The sequence below is a fragment of the Lepisosteus oculatus genome, chromosome 26, assembly GCF_040954835.1.
Source record: "Lepisosteus oculatus isolate fLepOcu1 chromosome 26, fLepOcu1.hap2, whole genome shotgun sequence".
NCBI lineage: Eukaryota > Metazoa > Chordata > Actinopteri > Semionotiformes > Lepisosteidae > Lepisosteus > Lepisosteus oculatus.
In genome coordinates this window covers 4,292,380-4,314,970 of record NC_090721.1, presented here as the reverse complement: position 1 = coordinate 4,314,970, position 22,591 = coordinate 4,292,380, and the positions used below count along the sequence as shown (strand labels likewise).

Below are 22,591 nucleotides of genomic sequence, written 5' to 3'. Positions count from 1 at the left end.
TATACATGTTCATACAAGGATACAGAAGGATTACACCCTTGTAGTTACTCATCATGCCTCATTACCTTCAAGGAAGTTGATGCAAAGTTTAATTCAAATGAATGAACAAACCATGAGTGTCTGATCGAAGTCTGGTTATTTCCCAATGTGAAACACAGGTAAGGAAACAGACATCTATCCATTTTCTAGACAGCTTTATCTGTCATAGGGTCACAGAGACAGCTGTGGCCAAACAGTGGGTGCTAGGTGGGATACACCCTGGACAGGACCCTAGTCCATTGCAGGGAACACACAGACAGACACGCAGACACTCACACCAGGACCAGTTTTGCAGAAGCCAGTTAACCTACAGTACCTGCATGTCTTTTTCACTGTCAGGGGAAACCGGAGCACCCGGAGGAAACCCACATGAACACGCATACAACACGCATAGAACATACAAACTCTATGGAGACAGCACGCCGGGATTTGAACCCAGAGCCCTTGCACGGCGGGGCAGCAATGCTAACTACTATGCCACCATGCCGCCCTCCAAATAAATGTATACCTTAGAAATAGACTAACCTATAAAATTGTCATTTTAAAATTGTGTGTGAAAAAGGCAACCCTTTTTAATATAAAAAAAGGGTACAGTAGGTGCTTCAGCAATGAGTATCCACAAGGACAAAGGGGAAAAAAATGCTGGGGTATAATGCGTGAAAAAGCAAAGGAGGCTGTTTCAAAGCACTTTGATTTCAGAGCTTAGTGCTTGCTAATAGGATTAAAGACTGTATTTGATGCCAAAAGTCAAAAGCTGCTGTAGCTTTAAGAACTATGTTGGGAGAGAAATTTTGCTGAAAGCTACATGGTGAAGGGCTTCATACAGTATTCACCTAACTGAAGATGCCACATCAATTTGTTTCAAACTGGAATTATGGCTTTTACTCGCATTAATATTTTAAACCCATGCATACATGATGATGGAGTTGGGGGTTGCAGAAGCTAGCCCTGGTGAGAGCCTGACTGGTTTTTAGCTGCTTTTTATTTTCTCTTTTGACGCCGCCACTCGTAGAAAAAATATTAGCAGGCTGAATCTAGAAGCAGCCCGGAGTGTCTGCCTTAGAGTTTCATCTCATCTTTAAGACTGCCTTTGCGGGGTAGATAAGGTCACGGGAGTTCACATAAAAAAGGAAGAAAAAGGACGGATTTGCCGGCAGGCTTGCCAAGAAGACAAACACAGAGCCCCCTCTCTCTATCAGCTCCTCTTTCTCCCCTCCTACATGCAAAAGTTTTGTGGAGGTGCCTGCCAACCGGCCGGGCTGACAGCAGCAGCAGTCTCTGTGTGGCCAGCAAGCCACACCCCTTATCATTACAGCAGTATTTTAGCTAATTAACTGCACAGCGCTGTTTGCAGTGTATGATATTGTCATCAGGCTGGAGGAGTGTCCACAGCAGAAGTGAACCAGCTCTGGCAGCAGTGCCTGATCACAGAAATGCTTCCCGTTTTCTAACAAGCTACAGTACAGTACCTCTCTCTGCTCCTAAAGTGGAAGAATATACACTATTTTGCCTAACTTCCTGTGGACCTGTTGTGTTTGCTTGTTTACTTACCTGACTGCTGGCTGCCTGGCTGCTACAGCCAATGGATTAATCTGTTTATTTGTGAGAAAGGTACAGCAGCAGACAGGAGGCATGGGAAACCAAGCTGGAAGAGTGGAGGAGCTGGAACAAGGTCTGCTATTCGTTTCCTCACTACTTGACATTTCTGAGCCGAGTAACAATGTGTTGCCTATTCTGGTATTTAGCAGACAACTGCTCGCTATTTCTAGAATGTTGCAGTTCATTCTATTGTGTCAAGATAAAGTACTGTATGTGTGCGTTCGAAACTCAGACTGAACTGCGCTTTAAAGTGTGTTGACTTTTTGCTGTATGTGTCAAGCATTGTGTAAATATAAACACTTAGAGAAATGTTTTCTAGCTAAATTCATTTTCAAAATTCAAAGTTTGAGATTTTTTTTTCACTCTGTGGTATGCAGTGAGTTAAACTCCCAAGTATTAGTAAAGTGCCCTATGGCTAAGGTGTATAAAGAAAATATTTTAAGCTGGTGACTTGTTTTTTATGAGGTTGTTTTATCAAGATATCTGAATTAAGCTATTTCTGATAGAGCTTCAAGGCAAATTCATTGACAAGTTTGTGCTAAGCAATGTCTAGTCTTCTGAGTTTAATATAGTCTTCTGCAGCTTCCCTTAGAGCTTGTTGGAGTAAGATTGTATCAGTGCCTTGGTCTATTACTGCTTCAAATGCTTTGCTGCACAGAGCTGTGCTTCTGAAACATTCCCATTTCAATATCCTTTTTAACTTCTAACTTCACATGAAAGTCAAAACTGTCTTCTTTGTACCTCAGCTTCTCTGAAAGCACTGTGTAACATGCTAGATTCAGCAGCTTTTAACTAACTTTCAGATACAGGTCCTGGTTATCAGTGCCTGCCTCCCTGCTTTGCTGCTTATTTATGGGAGCAGAGACTCCGGCTATGCAGTAATAATATTCCTTTTGAAATAAGAACTATAAGCAAACGAGTATCTGCAGTAGTGTGCTGTCCACCTGAGATAAATAGGTAGTTAATTAAAATTGGGGGACTGGTGACTCTGTAATGAGTCCAGTAAAGCTAAATCATATTATTTTAACTAGCTGTGTGCTTGGTGATATAATTATAGATTCCAGTATGACAAATTCAAAATCTTCCTAACAGCTGCATGATTTGACATGTGAGATGTAGTATCAGTTCTGTCACCACATTGGAACCTGTCAGACACTGATGTCTTTCTTGTGGTACTGGGTCTGCAGGTTATCTCAATAATAGGAGTTGAGAATGAGATTCCTGTATATATTTTTTTCCAATGATAGTTACTTCCTACTTTTTTGTCCTTAAGTTAACTGTTAAAGCTGTTGGAAGGCTGTTCTGAATCTCTTTATGTCAATGCTGTATGTCAACATGTGGTAACATAAGGTGTTGTTTCAGCCATTAAATGCCAAGCTGGATTTACATTTATTCATTTAAGGATTTATTCAGTCTTACTTAAATTATTTTAGCTCTATGAAAGCTACTATTTCAGATTAGAGTATCTTTGCATGGCAAAGCCATGTAAACAGTGCTAAATATTAACACAGAATTCTAAAGCTATATTATTTAATAGAAATTTCTTGTTTTTGTTGGCACAACTATTTTCTGGATTTGACTTTTATGGATTTATGTTGACATTGATATCTCTTTCCTTTGCTAGTGCTCTGAGTTCTAATCAAGGTTATTGACTAAAGACACTGACTAATCATCAAGTCAGTTCAGCAGAACAGTAGAGGATTTTGTTACTGCTGTTAATATTATTTAATTTGCTTAGCAGACGGCTAAACAAAGTTTACTTTAAATGTACTGTAAGTTCAAGGGAACCAGTGAACATGAGAACACAAAAATATAAAAACAAAAAGTGATAAAAATGCAAGGTCGATAAAACTTGAAGTCCAACACTAGATCATAGTGCCACACAAAATCAAAATAAAAATCAAATGAAAACAAAAACAATATTGAGAATTTTGTATTAAAACATACAAATGTTTTCACAATAGTGCTCTTACTTCACTATTATAGTATTATTTCTGACTTTTGCATGAGTTTAAATGAGCCAATGAGAAGGTTATGATGTGCCCATCTTCCCATAGGTTCCAAATAATTGTAAAAAACTTCTGTGGTATGAAAGTAGTGTTGAAAGAGTGCTATACAGTAATTAACTGACGTAAAGGGACTAGTCTGCTTTGATCAGGAAAATAATACTCCGGGCTGTTTGTCACTTTTCCAGTAACAGCTGCCTTGCATTTATATGATTACTGTACATTTATAAAAAGGTACAACTTTAAAGTATGAGTTCAATTAAAATGACCTATTTTCCTGAAAGACGGGAGCAGTGTCTTTCAGACTGGGGTGTTGGGAATAAGCAGTCACCATTCTCATTGATAAGGAACAGATGTTTATTTTCTAATTTTAGATTTATGATATTATGATTTTCGTTTTTTAGACAGACTTGATCTTGGCATTTGTTCAGGCACATTTAAAGAAAACTCTCAAGTATGTTTTATTTTCTGTAGTTTATTGTAGTGTATATTGCATTAGTGTTTTTTAGCGGTATATTTTCTTTAAAATGTCCTTTTTATTAGAAATGTTGTTACTTTTTTAAAGACAGTAGATAGAAATGATAGAGAATTATTACTCATGCAAGATTATCAGTTAAAGTATGCTTTCTTTTCCGGGTGTTCTGGGTCCCTTCACAATAGGCATTGTGATTTGGCTGCTTCCACAACAGAGAATGTAGAGAATTTGCAATTGAGAGTGTATATGATTACTCAGACTAATGTGTGCACTAACCCACGTCATTACAATTATGAAGCTCTACTGTGACTGTCTCTCGTTTTCATCACTGTTTCAGGCCTGTTGATTTTTAATGGTGGGAACCTGTCAGATTCAAGGTTGAACCACTGTAATGATGTGATTGCCAGCTATCATTTACAGTATACTGACATAAGCCTTAATTACTGAGCAGCTTTTAACAGGGAGGAGGGTGTGTAGTCAGTGAAACTGTTCAGCTGCACTGCATTCTTCATCCTATATGTAATGGATATACTGTATTTGCTGTCAATTTGATAGTTATTAACAGAAGGACTGCCCAGTTATTTTATTGCTGCCTAAATTGGTCTGAAATCTAGGCCTGCATTATACAATCCATTATATTTAAAAAGAACCTATAGTATATACAGTATTCTTAAAATGTAAGATTATCCTCTAACATTCCCACTGTCTTTTCGCTTATACCATACTTTTGAAATGTTTTAATTCAGACAAACACAAGCAAAAAATTAATAAGGCTTTCATTTCAAAATATCATAAGGAGCCGAGATTATCTTTTCACTTTTGCTTGATGTACTCTTGGAAGTTTTGAACCATTTCATTGCCAGATGCTCCGTGTCAGTATGTGCTATGTTTGGCCCTTGTAATTCTTGTTGGTTAAAGTCAGATGTAAAACCATAAGAAGGGTAAGATGAAATAATTTAGAATTTACTCTACAGTGTTATAGACTTTGACACAGTAAGAAAAATTACAAACTTTATTTGATATAGTGCTCTTAAAATAAATCTCTAAGCCCCTTTCAGTATATAAAAAGTTATATATATAAAAGTTTACTTAAAAAAAACTTTTTAAAGTAAATTAAAACTAGAAAAATACAAAGCTGAAAACAAAGCAGATTAAAATGATCACTTTTGTAATTCAGGGTATATTTAAGAGCACCCAATATACAGTATCTGGCTCCCTGATCCTTTTTTTTGGGGTGGTCTTTCAAAGATTTGGAAGTGACACAACCCTGTCACTTTGCAAATGTAGACCAGCAGTAGGAATACACAATAAACCAGCAGAGCAAGAGGTCACATGGAGGAGAATAAACAAACGTTGTACATGGTATACAATAAGGAGTTTTGAATTCCAGATATTTCAGTCTATTTTGTTGACACTGCTAGTTTTTTTAACCATCTCCTGTGTGTTTTATGTAGTTTAACTGTCGCCCTTCACCATATTGAGGATCCTTAGCTCAGTCCCAGTACAGTATATGCAATCTCAGCCATTTTGCCTTTTTATTTTTGTGTTTTTTTTATAATTAGTGTCTAAAAAGGAAGAATTTCATTCCAAAGTACAATACATAAAGCAGACATGGCTTTGGACAAGTATACACATTTCAGAACTGTTGTTTAACCACATAGGGTTAGTTAGGGAAAAGTTTAATGTCCACTATGAAACACTAGAATAAAGATCAGTTTATGGCTTTGTGGATACAATAGCTGTATGCATTAGCCACTTATTTGTGGGCAGTAATGTAGTAAATGCCACAGAAAATGTTTTCCATACAAGCTGACTTTATATCTAGGCTGTTTTCCGCAAAGTCATTTTCTGTGTAGGCCTAATCTTGGGGAAAAAGGTTTCCAGTCTGTTGCAAGATGTTTGTCCAGTGAGGTGAGGGATCTTTGTGTGGATCTTTCTTGCACAAAAAAGGACAGCAAAATGCGCAGGCGGTCACTCAGCATATCTGAAATGCTTTCAGGATCAGTAATGCTGTAGAAAGCTGCCAAAACCTTTAAGAACCAGTAAATTGTGATGAGACAGCAAAAGGTCTGGGTTTGTAAAGGTGCTCTGTTTTTTAATCGTCAAACTCAGGCTTTGTGAATGTCTGCCCAGTCTCATAAAACCTCATGAATCAAAATTGATTTAAACAAACTTTAAATAATTTTGACATACACTACACTAATAGAAATCATTTGTACAAGATGTTGTATTGATGCTACTGACTATTTTAATCCTCTATTATTTTAAGTGTCCACTGCATTGTCCCAAGACATGCTGTACTGACTCAGATTTAGACCTGAAACTCAGTTAAATCCCTGAGGGGTCACTCTGAACTAACACAAGCTATCCTACAGATGTTTAAAACCTACCTAGACATTTAAGGACAAATGACATACTATAATGCACTTAGCACCAATTGACTGTAGAAGTTTGTCTATCAGAATGTCTGACTACCAAAATACTAGCTACTGCATGGGTTAGATGAGCCAAATGGTTTCCTCTTGTTTGTAACACCTATTGTCTAATTGTGCCAGATATTGTGGTCCATTGCTAATGAGGCAAACTGATGAAATTGAATCATTTTATTTGAGTAGTAATGTGATGGAATCCAGAATTAGAAGTACAATTCCATACACTTTAATCTGTGTCCAAGTTTAATGCATAAGGTGAAAGGGACCCATAAAAATATAAAACATTAAATCAATGTGACATTTTACACCTTAAGGTTTGAGTTCCTGTAGCTTTTAAGGTCAGTATATCGTGTATTGTGTCAATGTGACAAATTGCCAGTACATGACTAATCTGTTACTATTTACCGTGTGACGCATATCATACACTAAATAAACAAGGTACACAGTTAGAATAATCTTTATCCCTGTTTGCCTGTGTGCTTGATGTAGCTTTTAAAAGACTGTCTTTTTCTTTTCAGTTTTGACAATGGAGAAGAGTAATGGCTTGATTACAGACTGAGATTCTCTGTGAAGGTCATGCCATGGTGAAATATGTATACTGTGAAGTAGAGACAATAGCACCAATCTGTGTGGTCTATCTCGTATTCTGCATTTGCATGCTTTCCTTACGGTTGTCACCCTACACATTTATCCACAACGTTGTTGGGGAAAAATCTATTTCCTGTAAACGAGGAAGCCTCGAGGCTTGTGGTTTCTCAGAGGTTGTTTAAACAAATGATTGTACCTGGCCTTTGCTTGCTCAGGGCAGTGCTGACAGCACTGCAGTTTTTTGTCTGACATAAGGCTCAGGACTTCTGTAAGAATAAAAACCTGAGATCACTTCATTGTTCCTACATCTGCAGAATGCACAGATAAAGGTTTGATCTGAGTCATAAAGAAATTGAGCAGTGAATGCTAGAAACGCACTCACGCACTCACTTTTTTAGTCAGGTTAAATACTGTGAGCATTCCCGACTGAAAGACGTTCTTTAGAAATATAAAGCAGGATGTTTGCTGTATATTGTGGTAGTGGCAAGAGAAGTCTTCATCCTCTTTGGATTAGTCTACCACAGCATGAAACTGGCTTGTCCTGATAAGGTCAGTACCACTGGCTGAGCCTGGAGGTGACTGAGGTTGTGCTAGCCACTGCATTGGGTAGATCTGTTGTCCATGGCTAACTGCTGAAGAGTTGCTTGTCAGGTCACTTGACCACAGGACTGCTTTCACAGCAAACTGCGAGTGTATGTTTTGGACTAAGTTGTCTGAATTTTTTTGGTCACTTTACATCCAAAAAACATAATCATCACTATCTTAAAACATTGGTATATGTACTTTAATAACAGGAAGCCTAATGTTTGCCTGCTTATATGTTTTTTCTATATTTGTCCTTTGGTTAGCTGTTGGAAGAAGGAATAATTGCTTTTCTGAGATTTTCTGTCCCAAGAACTAAAATTGCTTTTCATTACTTTTTTCCCTATATACTTTCGTGAGTCTTTCCCCATATACTTTCCCAAAAGCATACAGTAACAGTGGACTTCAGACAATGAAAGCTGTAAACCAATACTTCCTATGGAAAACTTAATCTAATTGAAGATCCATAGGCTTCTTCTTCTTCACTCATTCACCCAGGGATTGTACCTTGGACTCTGTATCTGTACGTCTCTGCACCTTTACATAAACAATATATATGTATAAAGAGAATTATCTCTTTTTTCTTGTGCTGCTAACATGAAAGATGGACTAATACAATCACTTCCTCTCAAGATGGAAAGCATCTTTGGAAAAATAATGGACACTGACCGTCTTGAAAACATGCCGATCCAAGCATTCCTTTCTCCCCATATCCCCATTGATCCAAGACGATTGTTCTTAATGATTGCACTGGCAAGTGTTTCTCTTTGGAACACATTTGGCTCTATGGAGCTGAACTATCTGGCACCATTACCTCAACTGCAGTGCTTAAAAAACAGAACAGAATTGAAATAATGGGAAGAAAGAAATTTTACATGAATTAATACCTTAAGTGTTTGGATGTGATCATTTTGGAAAATATGGATCCTGCCTAGTGGACACTTTTTATTTTATTTAGCTGAATTGGCTGTTTGATCTGTATAATGTTTTCCATCATATATTAAAAGTCACCCTTCTTTAAGCAAGTTTAGGATCTTCAGGGTGTATGGAACCAAGCTACCAGACATTGCTATGTTTGCATCTTCTTACTGCAATATTTCAGTCATATTTCAAATTTCTCCATGATGAGTGCTTATTTTATTATGGCCATCTTCTTTTATTACAGCAAGAACGTATTTGGAGTTTGGTCTGCAGCTTTCAGTGAAGTGCACATGGATTTCTTTTAAACATTTTGTAAATGTATACTTTTTACTTGACTGGTATTTGCCTGGCAGCAAATACGTTTCTTGGCCAGAAGAATGCTGACTGTGTATGTTTTCCCCCACTATTTGTTACCCGTTGATGTTCTATTGTTGTGGATTCAAGAGACATTCATTTTTTTCTGCATTTAGTGGTCTGGAATAAAACAGAATGGGCCTCACTGAATGTACAGTAGATGAAGCACATTCAAGCTTCTAGATTCAGTGCTTATCTTTGCAATGTTGCTGACTTACGTTTTTACTTCTCAAGACACTGAGTGGCATCTTGTAGGAGTGGCAGAAGTTCAGCTCAAATGCACTTTTTTGGTTTTGTCAATTTGTTTCATAGTTTCATAACCAGAGCTGGAACTGGAATAGAGGTTCCAGAAGCTCTCAGCTCAGGGGCAAAGAATGAAGTGGGAAGCCCTGCTGTCACCTTCATAAGAATAACCTCCAGTGGGACAATTGAGAAGAACCAGTGAAACCTAACCTATGCGCCTTTGGAGGTGGAAGAAAACCACATGTAGTGAAAACCTGCAGAGAACATGCACACTCTGCACAGACAACTCCAAATGCTGTCGTAGCGCCACCATCAGTTCATTTTAAAGGCCTGCAGATCGGTCTGGATTTTCTTTTTCAAGAGAGATTTAGCCACAACATTTGTTCTGTCATATGTCATTTGTTCATATATTTAAATGAAATCTACTAAACCTGGAATACCTAAATAAGAGTTATTTGCACTGTCTTTAAGCTTGTACAAATGCCCACTGCAGGGTATGTTTCTTAAATGATCCTTCTCCACATGAGAGAATAGAAATTGTAAAAACTCCACAAAACTGTTTTATTGTTTCTGTTTCCCTCCCTGCAGCTATAAAATGACTAGTAACACTGGCTTAAAATCAAAGTTCTCTCAATAGGATTTGCAGACCTATTTATTAATCTTACACATTGCAGTATGATCTCATGTCCTCAATTTGTCCAGTGCTTAGGGATTTCACAGAGACTGAGAGAATTTAGCCAAGGAGAACATTGGAATCTGTTGAAGTAGGAGTATTGATTAGGAATAAAAGGAGGGTAACAAGAAAGAAATGGTTATAATAGATTTTGAACTGTAATTGGAAATGCAGTGTGGTTAAAAGACACCAAAAGGTCTGGTGACCAGAGAGCTATGCACTTATCATGAACTGAAATGTTTTTTTCTGATCCGCATTAGGGAATCTTCATAGCCAAGTGCATTTTTCTTTTTGGCTCTGGGTGGTTATCAGCACCAAAATGGATGTTACATCTTTGCAGAGCACTGTTTTTCAGTGTACTTCATTGGACATTGAAATGTTTGAGACTGTCACTTTCAGTGCTGTTTAAACTTTCCTAATTTAGGATGCTGAGGCGGATCCTTTAGCTGTGTTCCACCACTGTGACACTAATGGAAATTCCACAGTAACTCTGCAGGCATGTCGAACTGCAGTTGTTCCGTCTGTCCACAGATAAGCTCTTGTGTTACATCCCAGTCAGTGGGTGGACACAGGAAACTGCAAGGCAGAGTGGTAGTTAAATAGAAAGCCTGGTATTGTCTGTTCGTATACTGTCCACCTGACTGGAAAACATTACATTTCCTGGCATCCTGTCCCAATACACACTCCAGTTTAGCTGTGGCAAAGGAAATGTCTTGGCAGTGCAAAGGTTATCCCTGATCATAAGTGATGTCGTGTCACAGTACAGAGTGAAGCCAGGAATGGTCAGGAACCTGCTGTTTCAGCTGCTGTTCTCTGACACCAAGCTGCAGTGCTTTCTATTTCTCCCCCCACATTCTAAACGAAAACATGGCTCAGTTACTTGAATATGTTTGTCCTTGTCATTTGTACCATATTGTTTGTCTTGGCTTAGTATTCTGAAGTTGTGATGTGTACAACATAATAAAACTGTTTACTGCACCATAGAGAGATCAGATTGTTAAAACAGAATGTCTTTATAGCCTTTTACCATACTGGATGTAGTGGATTCTGGCACACATTCCTTTCAAATTATTTCTCGCTGCTTGGATGGCATTATTTATGAAACCGATATTTGCAGATAGTTACATATCAAAGTGTTTTGTTAGCGTCAAATAGTTGGCTTTAACAAATAGGCATTTGCAGCTGCTGAATTAAACAAATCTCAAACAAAATGTCTTAACCCCCCTACTTGATAAATCCAGCCTTCTTTGCCATTTTCATGTGAAAAGTCTTTGTTAATTCTAAAGAAAGAATTAAGTTTGCTGCAGCTCGTTTTACTGTATGTTTACATTTTTCTACACCTTTTTACTGTGGTTTTATCTGGGGCAAAAACAAACACCCATGCCTTTCTTTAAACTAGCTTTTGAACTCTTAAAAATGAAGGCTGTATTTTGTATTGCAGGATGTAGTTTTTATAGGCACGGCATTGATTTTATTTATACAAATACCGTTGGAAAGCAGTCAACCCTCAGGCTTTAAGGAATCTAATTGATAGTTTTCCAATGTTGCCTCTTCACATAAAGTAATGAATGGGGAGGTTTGGACTGGAACAGAAACTCCAGTGTGAGTTTAAAAAAAAGACAGGATGTCATTAAATTAAGACAGGCAACAGTACAATCACTTAGTTAAGTTGTAAGAAGCGACTTAAAATAGAAATCCTATATGTCAGGGAAGTAGGGAATTTCTGTCCAAAGATTAAATAGATCTTATGTATTTGCTGATAAATCGTTTATCTTTTACCCACCATTAAATTGGGAATATGTTATTAGATTTATTAGCCTTAAGCTACAAGCTGGTGGGTTAGATATAATACAATGAATGGGATTTCTGTCTTTTTCCTTTACACCTCATTAAGAAAACAGTGTCTCTTCTATAATATTCAGCTTTGCTATGAGCACATTATGTTGTATATAACCCCCATTTTTGTACCATTGCATGAGTTGTATTGCTAATGCTTTAGATTTGCTGTAAATTATAATGCTTGATATGGTCTTAGAAAATGTCCACTTTCCCATACTCATAGCTAGGTTTTGACAGTAAGCATTCATAAACAGCAGGTTTGCTACAGTGCAAATCATTTACTGCTTCAGACCTTACATTTCCACAAATTTAGTGAAGCCTGTGGTTTAAATATTTGCTCAGACCTGTACAGAATTTAAATCAGATTAAATCTATTGCTGTCAGAATAAAGGGAAGACTTTCAGTTATTGAAGATCCAAACTGCACTCATGCTTTTAGACAGCAGATCTGAAGGCCATTTTTAAGATGTACAGTACCTACAGTAGATGATTACAGTACATACTGTGAGTTAATTCAATCATTAAAGCATGAACCTAGATCTTAAAGGTCTTGCAAGACTAAAAAGCTCATACATGGAGAGGCTTCTTCTGTATCATCTACTAAGGCTAAGAACTCACATATCTTCTTAAATTAGCTTGCAATAGCAGTCTCCTATGTGTCAAACCCTTGTCTGTTTAGTGTACAACTAGAAGACACCCTTTATCTCTCCATTCCTGTCTCCACATTCCATGGCTACTGAGTAACTGCACATTAAGGTGCTGTCCAGCTGAACTGTCTTGAATGTCAGACCACTCATTTGCTGTCAGAGACAGACACAGTGACTCATTGTTTGTGTATTAATGCGATAATGTTAAAGAGTGATGTAATGGCAAAAAATGATTGTTTCAAAGCTGGGGTGTTAAACATGTGAGTTTTATTTTGTTAACTGCAAATAAATGCATCAGGGGTAACATCAAGGGCCTGTTCCAGGAATTAGTCACTCTAATGGCAAGAAGTAATTGTAACAAAATATCCTGCTCAACTGCATGGAGAGAATAAAATGTCGCTTTTTCCTGGGAAGTCACTAAGTGCCTATTTCTTCCAGTTTTATACATTGCCTGAAAATTGTGAAAAATGAACTAGCCTCTAAAAGCACGTGGAATCAGTATTGGACTGGATTTATTTGTTTTTTTATTGGTTGCATTGATTTTAGTTTGATTTTGATATGCTTTTCACTTTAGATTTTGCTACATATTTTAAGAAACCGCTAAACTGGGAAAGAGGAAACTTGGCTTTTAGCATCCACAGTAGTTGCCTCTTCCCCAGAATATCCTTCTCCGTTTTTTGACAGTGTTAATGCATAATAAAGGAAAAGGTGCCCTTTGTTTGATCTCATACTGTAAGTTTGTCATAACGTACCACATTTAGCATCAACTCTGCTTGACTCATGCCAGTAAATTTAACATCATTAATTGGATTTTGCACACTATAGGAAGTGAAAGGTTATCCTAGGCAAGATGAAAAGCTTTCTGCCAGATGAGCGGATACTGTATAAATGTTGTCAACGTTAACTCCCAACTCGGGAGTTACATTCACAGTTCTTGATTTTCAAAATAAGATTATAAGAAATAAGATATAATTTTAGATCTGAACACTTCCAAGAATTGTAAAATATGCAGTTTTCTACATTTAAACACCACACATCTATAACATAGATAAAACACATGCAGTAAGTGTTCATATTCTTTTCATTAAAGTTTTGGATTGCTTTTGTGTAAGCTGTACATTGGAAGCATGCGTGTGATTAAAACCCAGTGTCTGTGGTGTGATCTCAGTAGATATATGACCTCGGCACTTGTCAGTGACGGATCAATAGAAGATCAACAGTTGAGTGGGACTGGGAATGTCTAGATCCGGGTTCTTGGCACAGCAGAAGGCAGTCCATTACTTTTGCAGAGACTTTCTGCCAAGTTGAAATACTTGGATGATAAGCAAGCAATTTAAAGTTGATTAATTGGAATTTAAATTACAGGTCTGCCCTGGTTCATTTTAAGGCTAGGCAGCTTCCTTATTAATTAAAAGATCAGGAAATTGCCTGCTCCAAAGGCTGTGACATGTAGAATTAGACTTGTGGTTTTTTTTGTCTGGTCTCTCTTAGAAAGTGCTGTTTGTGTAGTGTATTTAAAAAGTACCTATCCTGGTTGAGTCATTCAGCTCTAATGATGTTTTCTTCTCAGTGCTAGAGAACTCCTTTCCAACAGGATAAAAAACAAGTTTTAAAAAAGATAAATTATTCCCACAAGACCATGAAGATGTCAATTTTTAAAATCTGCATAACTTTAACACTTCTGATTTAGGTATTTGTAATCTGAAACCCCTGATAGTATAAGTTTCACATCTCACAAAGTTCTGAAACTTCTGCCCTTAGAGAATGTGTGCAGGTTTGCCATATGTATCAGCCTGTGTCCGGTACAATGAAGAGATAGTCACCACAGAGTGTCTGTCAATGGGAGTTGTTTAAAGTGCCTATGGGAGAGATTTCCATTTTAAATCAGACTGTATGTGACTAGCACTGATCATGGAGAGTGGGCCGGGATCCCCACTATCTCTCTGGCCAGGGAGTGCTGGCTTTGTACTGCATTTTGATTGTGTACAAAAACACAGTGGTGCCTTTGTCTATGACTGATGGCTCTTTGTACTCAACCATTTTGTGTGCCTAGCTATTGTTATCTTGGTAATAAGACCTTGTGTTTGTGTCAATATACTGGTTATTGTAGTGCAATAAAGAAAAAAAACCTTTGACAAGCCACTGTTTATGTGGGACTATGCAAATGGATTGAATTTAGAATGTCCTGGAAAGCAAATATTGTTGTGCCCACACTAATGCCATTCAAATGCCAGTTCTCATGTCTGTATTTTGCCTGCAGAAAAAATAAACTGTTGTTCCTGTGCTATATAAAAGATGAAAATGATCATATTAAAATGGAATCTCTTGTATTTGACCATCAATTTTCCTAATGATGCAGAGTTTTCAGTTATAAATGTCTTCCAAGTGGAATATGAACCTTCAGTTTTTTTACCTCATATTCTCTTATATATTTCCTGAACTTTATTAGCCAGATTAAGTCTTCTAATTGTTTTTGATCTACTTTATTACAGTATATGAAACATGAAATTGAAGCAAAATTGAAGAAACAGCATAGTTTCAAACATTTGTAACTGTTTTGTACCATTAAATGATTGTGCTGACATTTCTCCAGGTGTGCTATGAATTGCTTAAGGCAGTGTCAAAAGTAAAGGAGCAATTAATGATGTAAACATTCTGTCTGCCCTATCTCCCAGGGCATCAAACTATTCTGCTTTAGTCGGCTTTACCTTTTACCATCTCTACAGTATACTAGCAATAATGCTGTCCTATTAAGGTTTGGGTTTCCATTTTGCAGACACTTGCTAAAGATTCTTTCTCATCTGCTTTTCAGTATGTACAGATTGCACGAAACAGTAACACACCCTATTTTTCCGAGAGCTGTAGCTCAGCTCTTGCAAAGTAGAGACTGTATGCCAGGAATGACTATGAGAAGGTTGTGCATGATGCAGCAACATCCTGGAAAACGCTGGAAAAAATTGTTAAATGCTTTTCTTCCATTGTTCTTCCATTAGTAGGAATAAGATGGGGAAGTACAGAAACTGACATGAATGTTTGTGCTGCATTTTTCAGGAGTTCCTTCAGCCAAAAAGTCTGGGATTCCTGCCCCCAGGGAGATTCCCACCACGATATCAAGAGACAGACTTTCACTGAGAGACCAGCTCCGGACCGCGAGCACTAAGAAAGTGGTGCCTAGTGCTAGCACTTCCAGCCTTTCAGCACTTGCCAAGCACTCCCGCCCTCCTGTTAAGGCAAAATCAGACGGCGAAACAAATGACAAAGCAATCCTGGAGTGTCAGGTCAAAGAGCTGCTTGCCGAAGCCAAGGCGAAGGAATTTGAAATCAGTAAACTGCGCACTGAGCTGAAGCGCTGCAGAGACAGAGGGATGCTGGATGTGGTGACACCTGAGGGCACAGACCTCGACCTAGAGAGTCTCGTGGCCCAGCCTGCCGAGATACAGTCCCTGGTCAAAACCATGCGTGAGAAAAACAGGACATTTCAGCGCGAGCTTGCAGCACTTAGGGAAGAGAATCAGACTCTAAAGGAAAAGTGCTTCATAATGGAGCACTCTTCTCTCTCCAGTAGCAACAACTCAAATGCCAGTCCTCCTACATCTTTAGCCAGCCCTGCTAAAAACCCAGTGAATGGGATTGTGTTGGACACCTCCAGGACTCCCATCAATGGCAGCACTTTAAAGAATTTATCCTCTTCCAGCAGTGATATAACCAAGGGTTCTCCATCACCAGATTCATCGGAGTTTGAGAAAATCCCCTCTAGGTCAGACTCTATAGGCAACAGCACCGGGAAGTCCAAAGGCTCAACGGGTCCCAATTCACCACAGGCCAGGGACCTGTCTGTGGAATGCTTGACAGAGCAGATCCAGAAGATGGAAGAGAGTCACCACAGCACTGCGGAGGAGCTGCAGGCCACTCTGCAGGAGCTCGCCGACCAGCACCAGGTTGTGCAGGAGCTGACAGCTGAAAATGAGAGGCTGGCAGAGGAGAAGGGCCTGCTGCAGACCTCACTACAGCAGCAGAGGGAGCGTGTGGAGAACCTGGTCCAGAAGAACGAGAGCCTGTTGGCGCGACTGCAGGAGCAATCCAAAAGTGAAGAAAGCGAGGCCAGAGCCGCCAGGATCAGTGAACTGGAGCAGAGGTATGCAGAGCTGGTAGAGAGCTCCAGATTTGAACGAGAAAAGCTGGTGGACATTCAGCAGCAGCTGACAAGCAGCCTGAGATCTCTGGAGAAGGAGCACCAGGAGGCACAGGGACTCATCAGGACCCTGAAGGAGGAGAAAGATCTCCTTCAGAACCGCATAGAGAAGGAACAGGAGGTCGGCAGTAAAATCACTAGGACGCTAGAGGAATGTAATTCCAGTATGGAGGCACTGAAGGTGGAAAATGGACGGCTGAAGGTACAGATGGATATTGAGAAGCAGAAAGTGGCTGAGCTGAAGGCAATGCAGAGTGCCAGCGATAACACCGAGTTACAGCACCTTCTGAAGGCAGCACATTCGGAGAAGGAACGGTTAGAATTGTCTTGCACTGAACTGAAACAGGAGCTTTTGAAGGCCAACAGTGAGATAGATCGTGTGAAAGGAATGTTGTCTAAGGTAGGCAGCTTAGAAGAAATCCTTTTCTTCTCATTTATGTCAAAAGCAAGGACCATTGGATTATTTTTACTGATTTTTGCATGAGCAAAATTTAGCATGAGCTTAATTTTTAAATTGAGTTCTGCTTCTTAACTCATTAATAATTCATTACATATCTCATCATCTTTAAGTTCTTGTCGTTTTCTTTAAGATAATTGTCCTGGATGGCAATTATATGTAACTTTTATCCTTGGCAATCATAGTCCTACAGATTTTATAGCTGGATCTACTGTATATAGCCAGTGAGTGGAAATCTTGTTAATTAGTAGGCCTTGCTATTTAAGAAAATAATCAATTTGTTTGAGATATACAGGGCCGCCAGGACTAGGCTAACTGACTCATGCAGAATGGTAAAAGAACAAAGTCAGTTATATTGCAACATATTTGAAATCACATGGAGGAGAGTCAGGCTCTTTGAGGCTGAAGCATGGAATTACATAGAGTAACAGAGGCCCTCTAGAAGTACAATAGGATTCTTGGACTGCTAGGGGGATGGTGTTTTCCTGCCATCAGGATCTTCCAGGATCAGTGTTTATCCCATGATGACTGCGGTAGGAACAGATGTACCATTTCTTCAGTTCAGCATCTAGTCAACACCCAGAAACCACATTGGAGCACGAGAGGAAGTGCTTTTGTTTTAATTTAGCAGAGGTGGAATGACTCAAATAGCCAGGGCATTGCACTGTTTGCAAACTGGGCTTGTGTGCTTCAGAAGCTAATATTAGATGTAATATTAGCCTACAAAGCAGGGTCTGGAAAAATCCAGACAGGTTCCTATGTACCATGTCAGCCTCAGCTATTCCCCACTCACCATTGTTTTCCGAGAGAGTCATTTGGATCTGTCAGTGCTGGGGGATTATAGCTAATGAAACCATTTGACCTGGCAGGCTGAATATGGCTGCTTTGTCATTTTGTTTGTGAGTCACTGAATCATATGCTAAGCTATGTCATAATTATGGTCTGCTTACAGTTAGATTTTTCTATACCATATATGTCTGACTCAGTCCTACATTTAAATTTCTCACCTCCTGTGAAAAAAACAGTACCGATAAAAAAATAATCCCAGTTTTACTGCAGGCACTACTCAACATTCATTTTCTGTCTGTAGAACCTGTTTTGTTTGTAGATTTTGTTTTATCTGGCTGTTTGTATATGGGTTTAATTTTTTTGTATATCTGCAATTGTATATAAGGAATGCAGAATGCAGTTGTGTATTCATAGATGATGAATGCAATGCAGGCTATGTTTGTAGTTTGTTTTGTATCCTCTTCATAAGGTCAGGGTACTATATTATTTATGATTGCTATGTCCTAACTTGATCCATTCAGTATAAAGGGAACATAATTAATCTGTTCTTATTCTGCGCCTCTTTCATTAACAATTTATTATATGTACCAGTTCACACGAATGCATCCCCCCCCCCAGAAAACTCCACCCTCGCATTCCTCCAGCATTTACGAAATATTTTGCGTTACCACCAAATATGTTTGAACAGTTAGATGGCTCATTGATCTTCAAAAAGCATTGCATGGGAATGCCTTTCTTATATAACATGCCCTGAAGCATTTCATAAAATAACCAGTCTGTGAATATGCACATTGCTCTCTGTGAATCACCCAGGCACTGGAGTTCTTTGAGAAATTGGTGTTTTGCAATATCCCATTAGTACTTTCCACAGTGCTAACTCAATTTGTTACATATAGTGATGATGTATATTGTTTGAGTCAGTTTTGCATTTAGATGGTGGATGTTTTGAAATAGTGCATCTGGATGGGGGGCAGTGTTTTAACAATACAGTATGTGCAGGCGTTCCCATTTCATTGAGGTTTAAACCATGACTCAGAAGAATCGGTCAGAGAGCCTTAAAGAGATTTTCAAACAGGGCACAGATACGTTACCACACATTTGGCTAATATCTCAACACATGGATTTGTTTAAAGTTTGGCGGCTCTTAAAAAGCCTCACTCTTTTTTTAAAAATGTCAGCATGAGTTGGCTATTTAGCTGGTCGTCCTGTCCAACTTGGGTCAGTGATATCCAGTTATAAGCACCATAGAAGTACAAATCTTACTTCGTGAGTCAGTTTCCACATTCGGACAGGCTGCAGCCGTTTTCTTCGTGATGCCATGTTGAAGCAGCTGATGTTGAGATCTAAAGGCGTGAGGCATGACATGGAATCTGGAGCTCTTCCCTGCCTGCTCAGACTAAAGGGAACATGGAGCTTGCCATGTAACAGATATTCAACCCTCACTGTTCCATGTTCAAAAACAGTCTGCTATTAATTCTTTGAGCTCTCATTTGTTTTGACTGTAAAAGTGATTGGGTTAAGTCCAGCAACATTAGGAACAGGAGGTTTGGAAGGGGCTGGTTTTGGTAACTTTGGTATGTACCACTGCCTATAACTGCATTAGTACACTTATCTAATCTTTAAAAAGATTAAATGTTTTGTGGTGTTGTACATTTAATTAGTTGCATTAAGAGCAAAACCGCCAGGACATAAGGCTAGGAGTTGTTCTGTTTTTGGCTAGTCTGTTTATAAATCTTTAATGCTTCTGGCATAGTCTAGCTTTGATCAATATCATTTTCCCTTAGGTCTTATTGAAAATGAATTAGTTACTAAACTGGTTACATTAGTAATGCACTTTGCACTGAACTCCATAAATCATAACATTTATTTTTTACAGTATAATACATGATAAATGATAACCTATAGCCTACTGTCAAGGATCTTTGGTGGAAGTACAACTGGACATCTTAAAAAGCAATTGATTTTTGCATAATAAAACTATTTCTAAAATATTTCGTAAACCAAGTGCACTTCTTGTCTTTGATTCAGATGAGAATTGGAAACTGAATCTTGCTGGTGACCCGCAATTTAATAAGAACAGAACAACTGCTCTGAATGAGAGGAGGCCATTACCCGTTTGGTCATTTGCAAATAATTGATCCAAGATTTCATCCGACGGTCTCTTGAAAGAAGCCAGGGTATTGGCTTGAACATCATGCCTGGATATCTTGTTCCAGATGGGAACCAGTTTCATTGGAGTAAAAAAGTCCCCCCTGTTCTAGGTTTTAAATTCATTCCCACATTGTTTCCACTTGTGCCACAAGGTTTCATGGCCGCTGGGCTGACTTTCAGAGCTTTCAAGGGTTTTGAATACTTGTAACAGGTTCCCTCACAGTCTTGTCTATTTCAGACTTCAGAGGTTCTTTTCCTTCAGCCTGTCAGCTCAGGACATTCTCTTAAACCCCTAAATGTTTAACATGACATCCCTTAATTTAAACTCTGTGCTTTTAACTAAAAATCCTAATATTTTGTTTGCCGTAGTAATTTCTTCTCAACGTTGTCTGGAAAGTGTTAATGGTGTCAACTTACCGTAAACGCCTTTTTCATAGCTAATGGTGTCTTAATAAGTTATCCTTTTATATATCCAGAGATTTATATTTCTGATTCTGATTTTTTTTTCTTTGCACTCATGAGAGCTGTACATCCACCGTGTCGTCGTTAATATTGTAAGACACTCTTGTGGTTTTAAAATGAAATGACCTCTCCTTTGGTTTCTACAGAACGTGTAATAGGTTGGTTCCCCACTGCATCATAAATTGAAACTCCTGTTTCGGAGTTAGCAGGTTTTACACAATTACAAGTTACAGAGAGCTTGTTAGAATGTGGATGGGTGGGGCTGAGATAGGAGAAGGGTGGCGTCATGCTTGTAAGAATGTCGAGAGTGTGGCCATGCAGAGATGCCTGCTGAAGGGACAGCAGCACATGATTCTGCCTCCCTCCCTGTGAGCGCAGGTCTGGGGCTCCAGGGGGAGATGCACAGTTATCAGCCCAGAGACAGACCTGACGGTCTGGGATTAAGCCTGTCTCCAGCTTCAAGAAGTCAGCACCGTGGCTTAATCCTACTTGCCTGTTCCCTGCGGGTTGTGAGGGAAATCTGTGGCTTGCACAGAGATAAGAGATGTCATGTTACGTATTGCATCATATGAGCACAACCTCTCTCTTTTTCAAAAACAAGTGGCTAAATGTTTTTCACGCTATCCAGCACTGCCTTAATAATAACCAGTAAATAATGTCTCATGTTAACTTGAGACATAGAATCATAATTGGTCTGACAGTGGCATGTTTAAACATGCATTGTTTTATATGTGCATTGCTTCCGCTATTACTTCCTCTTTCAGACATGAGCAGACAACAGTGACCCTTATCGTAATTTTGACACTGCTCTAGTTGTTATTTCTGCATTTGGTATAATAAAGCAATATATATATATAATCATAGGCCATGTGGTTGAAGCTGATTGTAGGTTGCTTAAGGAAATGGCTTCATGAGATTCTAAAGTTGATAAGCTCCTAGCAACCAAACTAGCAGCAAGAGCCTGCTCTGTTATTATCTTTTTGAAGTCCTTTTGTTCAAATATACATCATATAACGAGTATTTTCCCCAATGTTTTGCAGCTTTTTTAAAATTTCTGCTTTGAGGTATGTATTTAATACAGAAGATATGTAGTTTTAATTAATGAAACTATACATATTTTTGTTTTTTACAAAAAAAAACAAAATCAGGCCTTTTTTTAGTACATTTCTCGTTAATGATTTCTGCCCACATCACACCTGATGCTTTCTTCCCTTGTTAGAAACGGTAGGAAATGGAGCTGTAGTATTTTCAGTTTCCAGTGTTAAGACCACATGCATCTAGAGAGCCACCTTCTGGTGTAGATGGAAATCAAGACTTCCTGTTCTAATGTACAGTACATTACAACCATAGACATATTGTAATGGAAAGAGCTCAAGTTCAAAGTTTGTGTTATGTTTACAGTATTGCTTGCAGATGCCCTTTTATTTATGGAGATTCATAATTTCACCTTGGAAGTATGTTTACTTTGACTTTTTTTTTTAGATTTTTGTATACAAAGTGTTCACAATTAATTATCCACTAGTGAAGCTTATAACCTGAAACTTTAAATCTATATTGCAATTTAAATTTCTCTTAATTTCTGTGCTATTATATATGGCAGGAAAAAATATTTGGTCATTATATTGCTTTGTTTACAGTATATGAAGTGAATGATAATAGCTATTAAAACTAAATAACCAGTTGTTTTATAATACAAGATTATTTGAAAGGATTTTCTGGGAGAAGCAGAAAGACAACTTGTGCTTCAGAAAGGACAGGATCAAGAATCTATGGCATTTTGGTTTTTGGACCACTTGTATGCACAACAGATCACTATGTCTGCAGTCCACAGCAGACCTGTTCTTAAGAGAGGTGTGTCGCTTGGAGTGGATTAGCTTCTCAAAGTGAACTTCATTGCTGACAACTCTGGTCAGCAGAAGAGCTGTGCTCAAAGACTGAGTAGTACTACAAGGAACACTTTGCTGTTTATGAACCATGATAATTAACTGATTTTGAAGCTCATCCCAGGATAGTAAGGCTCTGGTGAGGAAGGCACACCATACTTGAAAACTATTACTCTTGACAATCTCATCTGTTCTTTTATGTCCTAAGGACATTTTGTCAATATTTATTAGCATATGAAGCACATTAACCTGGGTACATA

At 38.4% G+C, this 22,591-nt stretch overlaps 1 protein-coding gene across 10 annotated transcripts in view; it reads left to right on the top strand.

Annotated features, from left to right (window-relative positions):
* The window catches only part of specc1 (sperm antigen with calponin homology and coiled-coil domains 1), an 86,885-nt gene that overhangs the window by 29,395 nt on the left and 34,899 nt on the right, over positions 1-22,591 (top strand). For 9 of the 10 annotated variants that reach the window (XM_069184540.1, XM_069184538.1, XM_069184541.1 and 6 more), the window contains one exon: positions 15,449-16,989. In XM_069184540.1, coding sequence (XP_069040641.1) covers positions 15,449-16,989 — 1,541 coding nt within the window. Of the gene's footprint in view, positions 1-1,373; positions 1,712-15,448; positions 16,990-22,591 lie in introns of those variants that run through there. The other variant, XM_069184547.1, reaches the window with a different exon arrangement.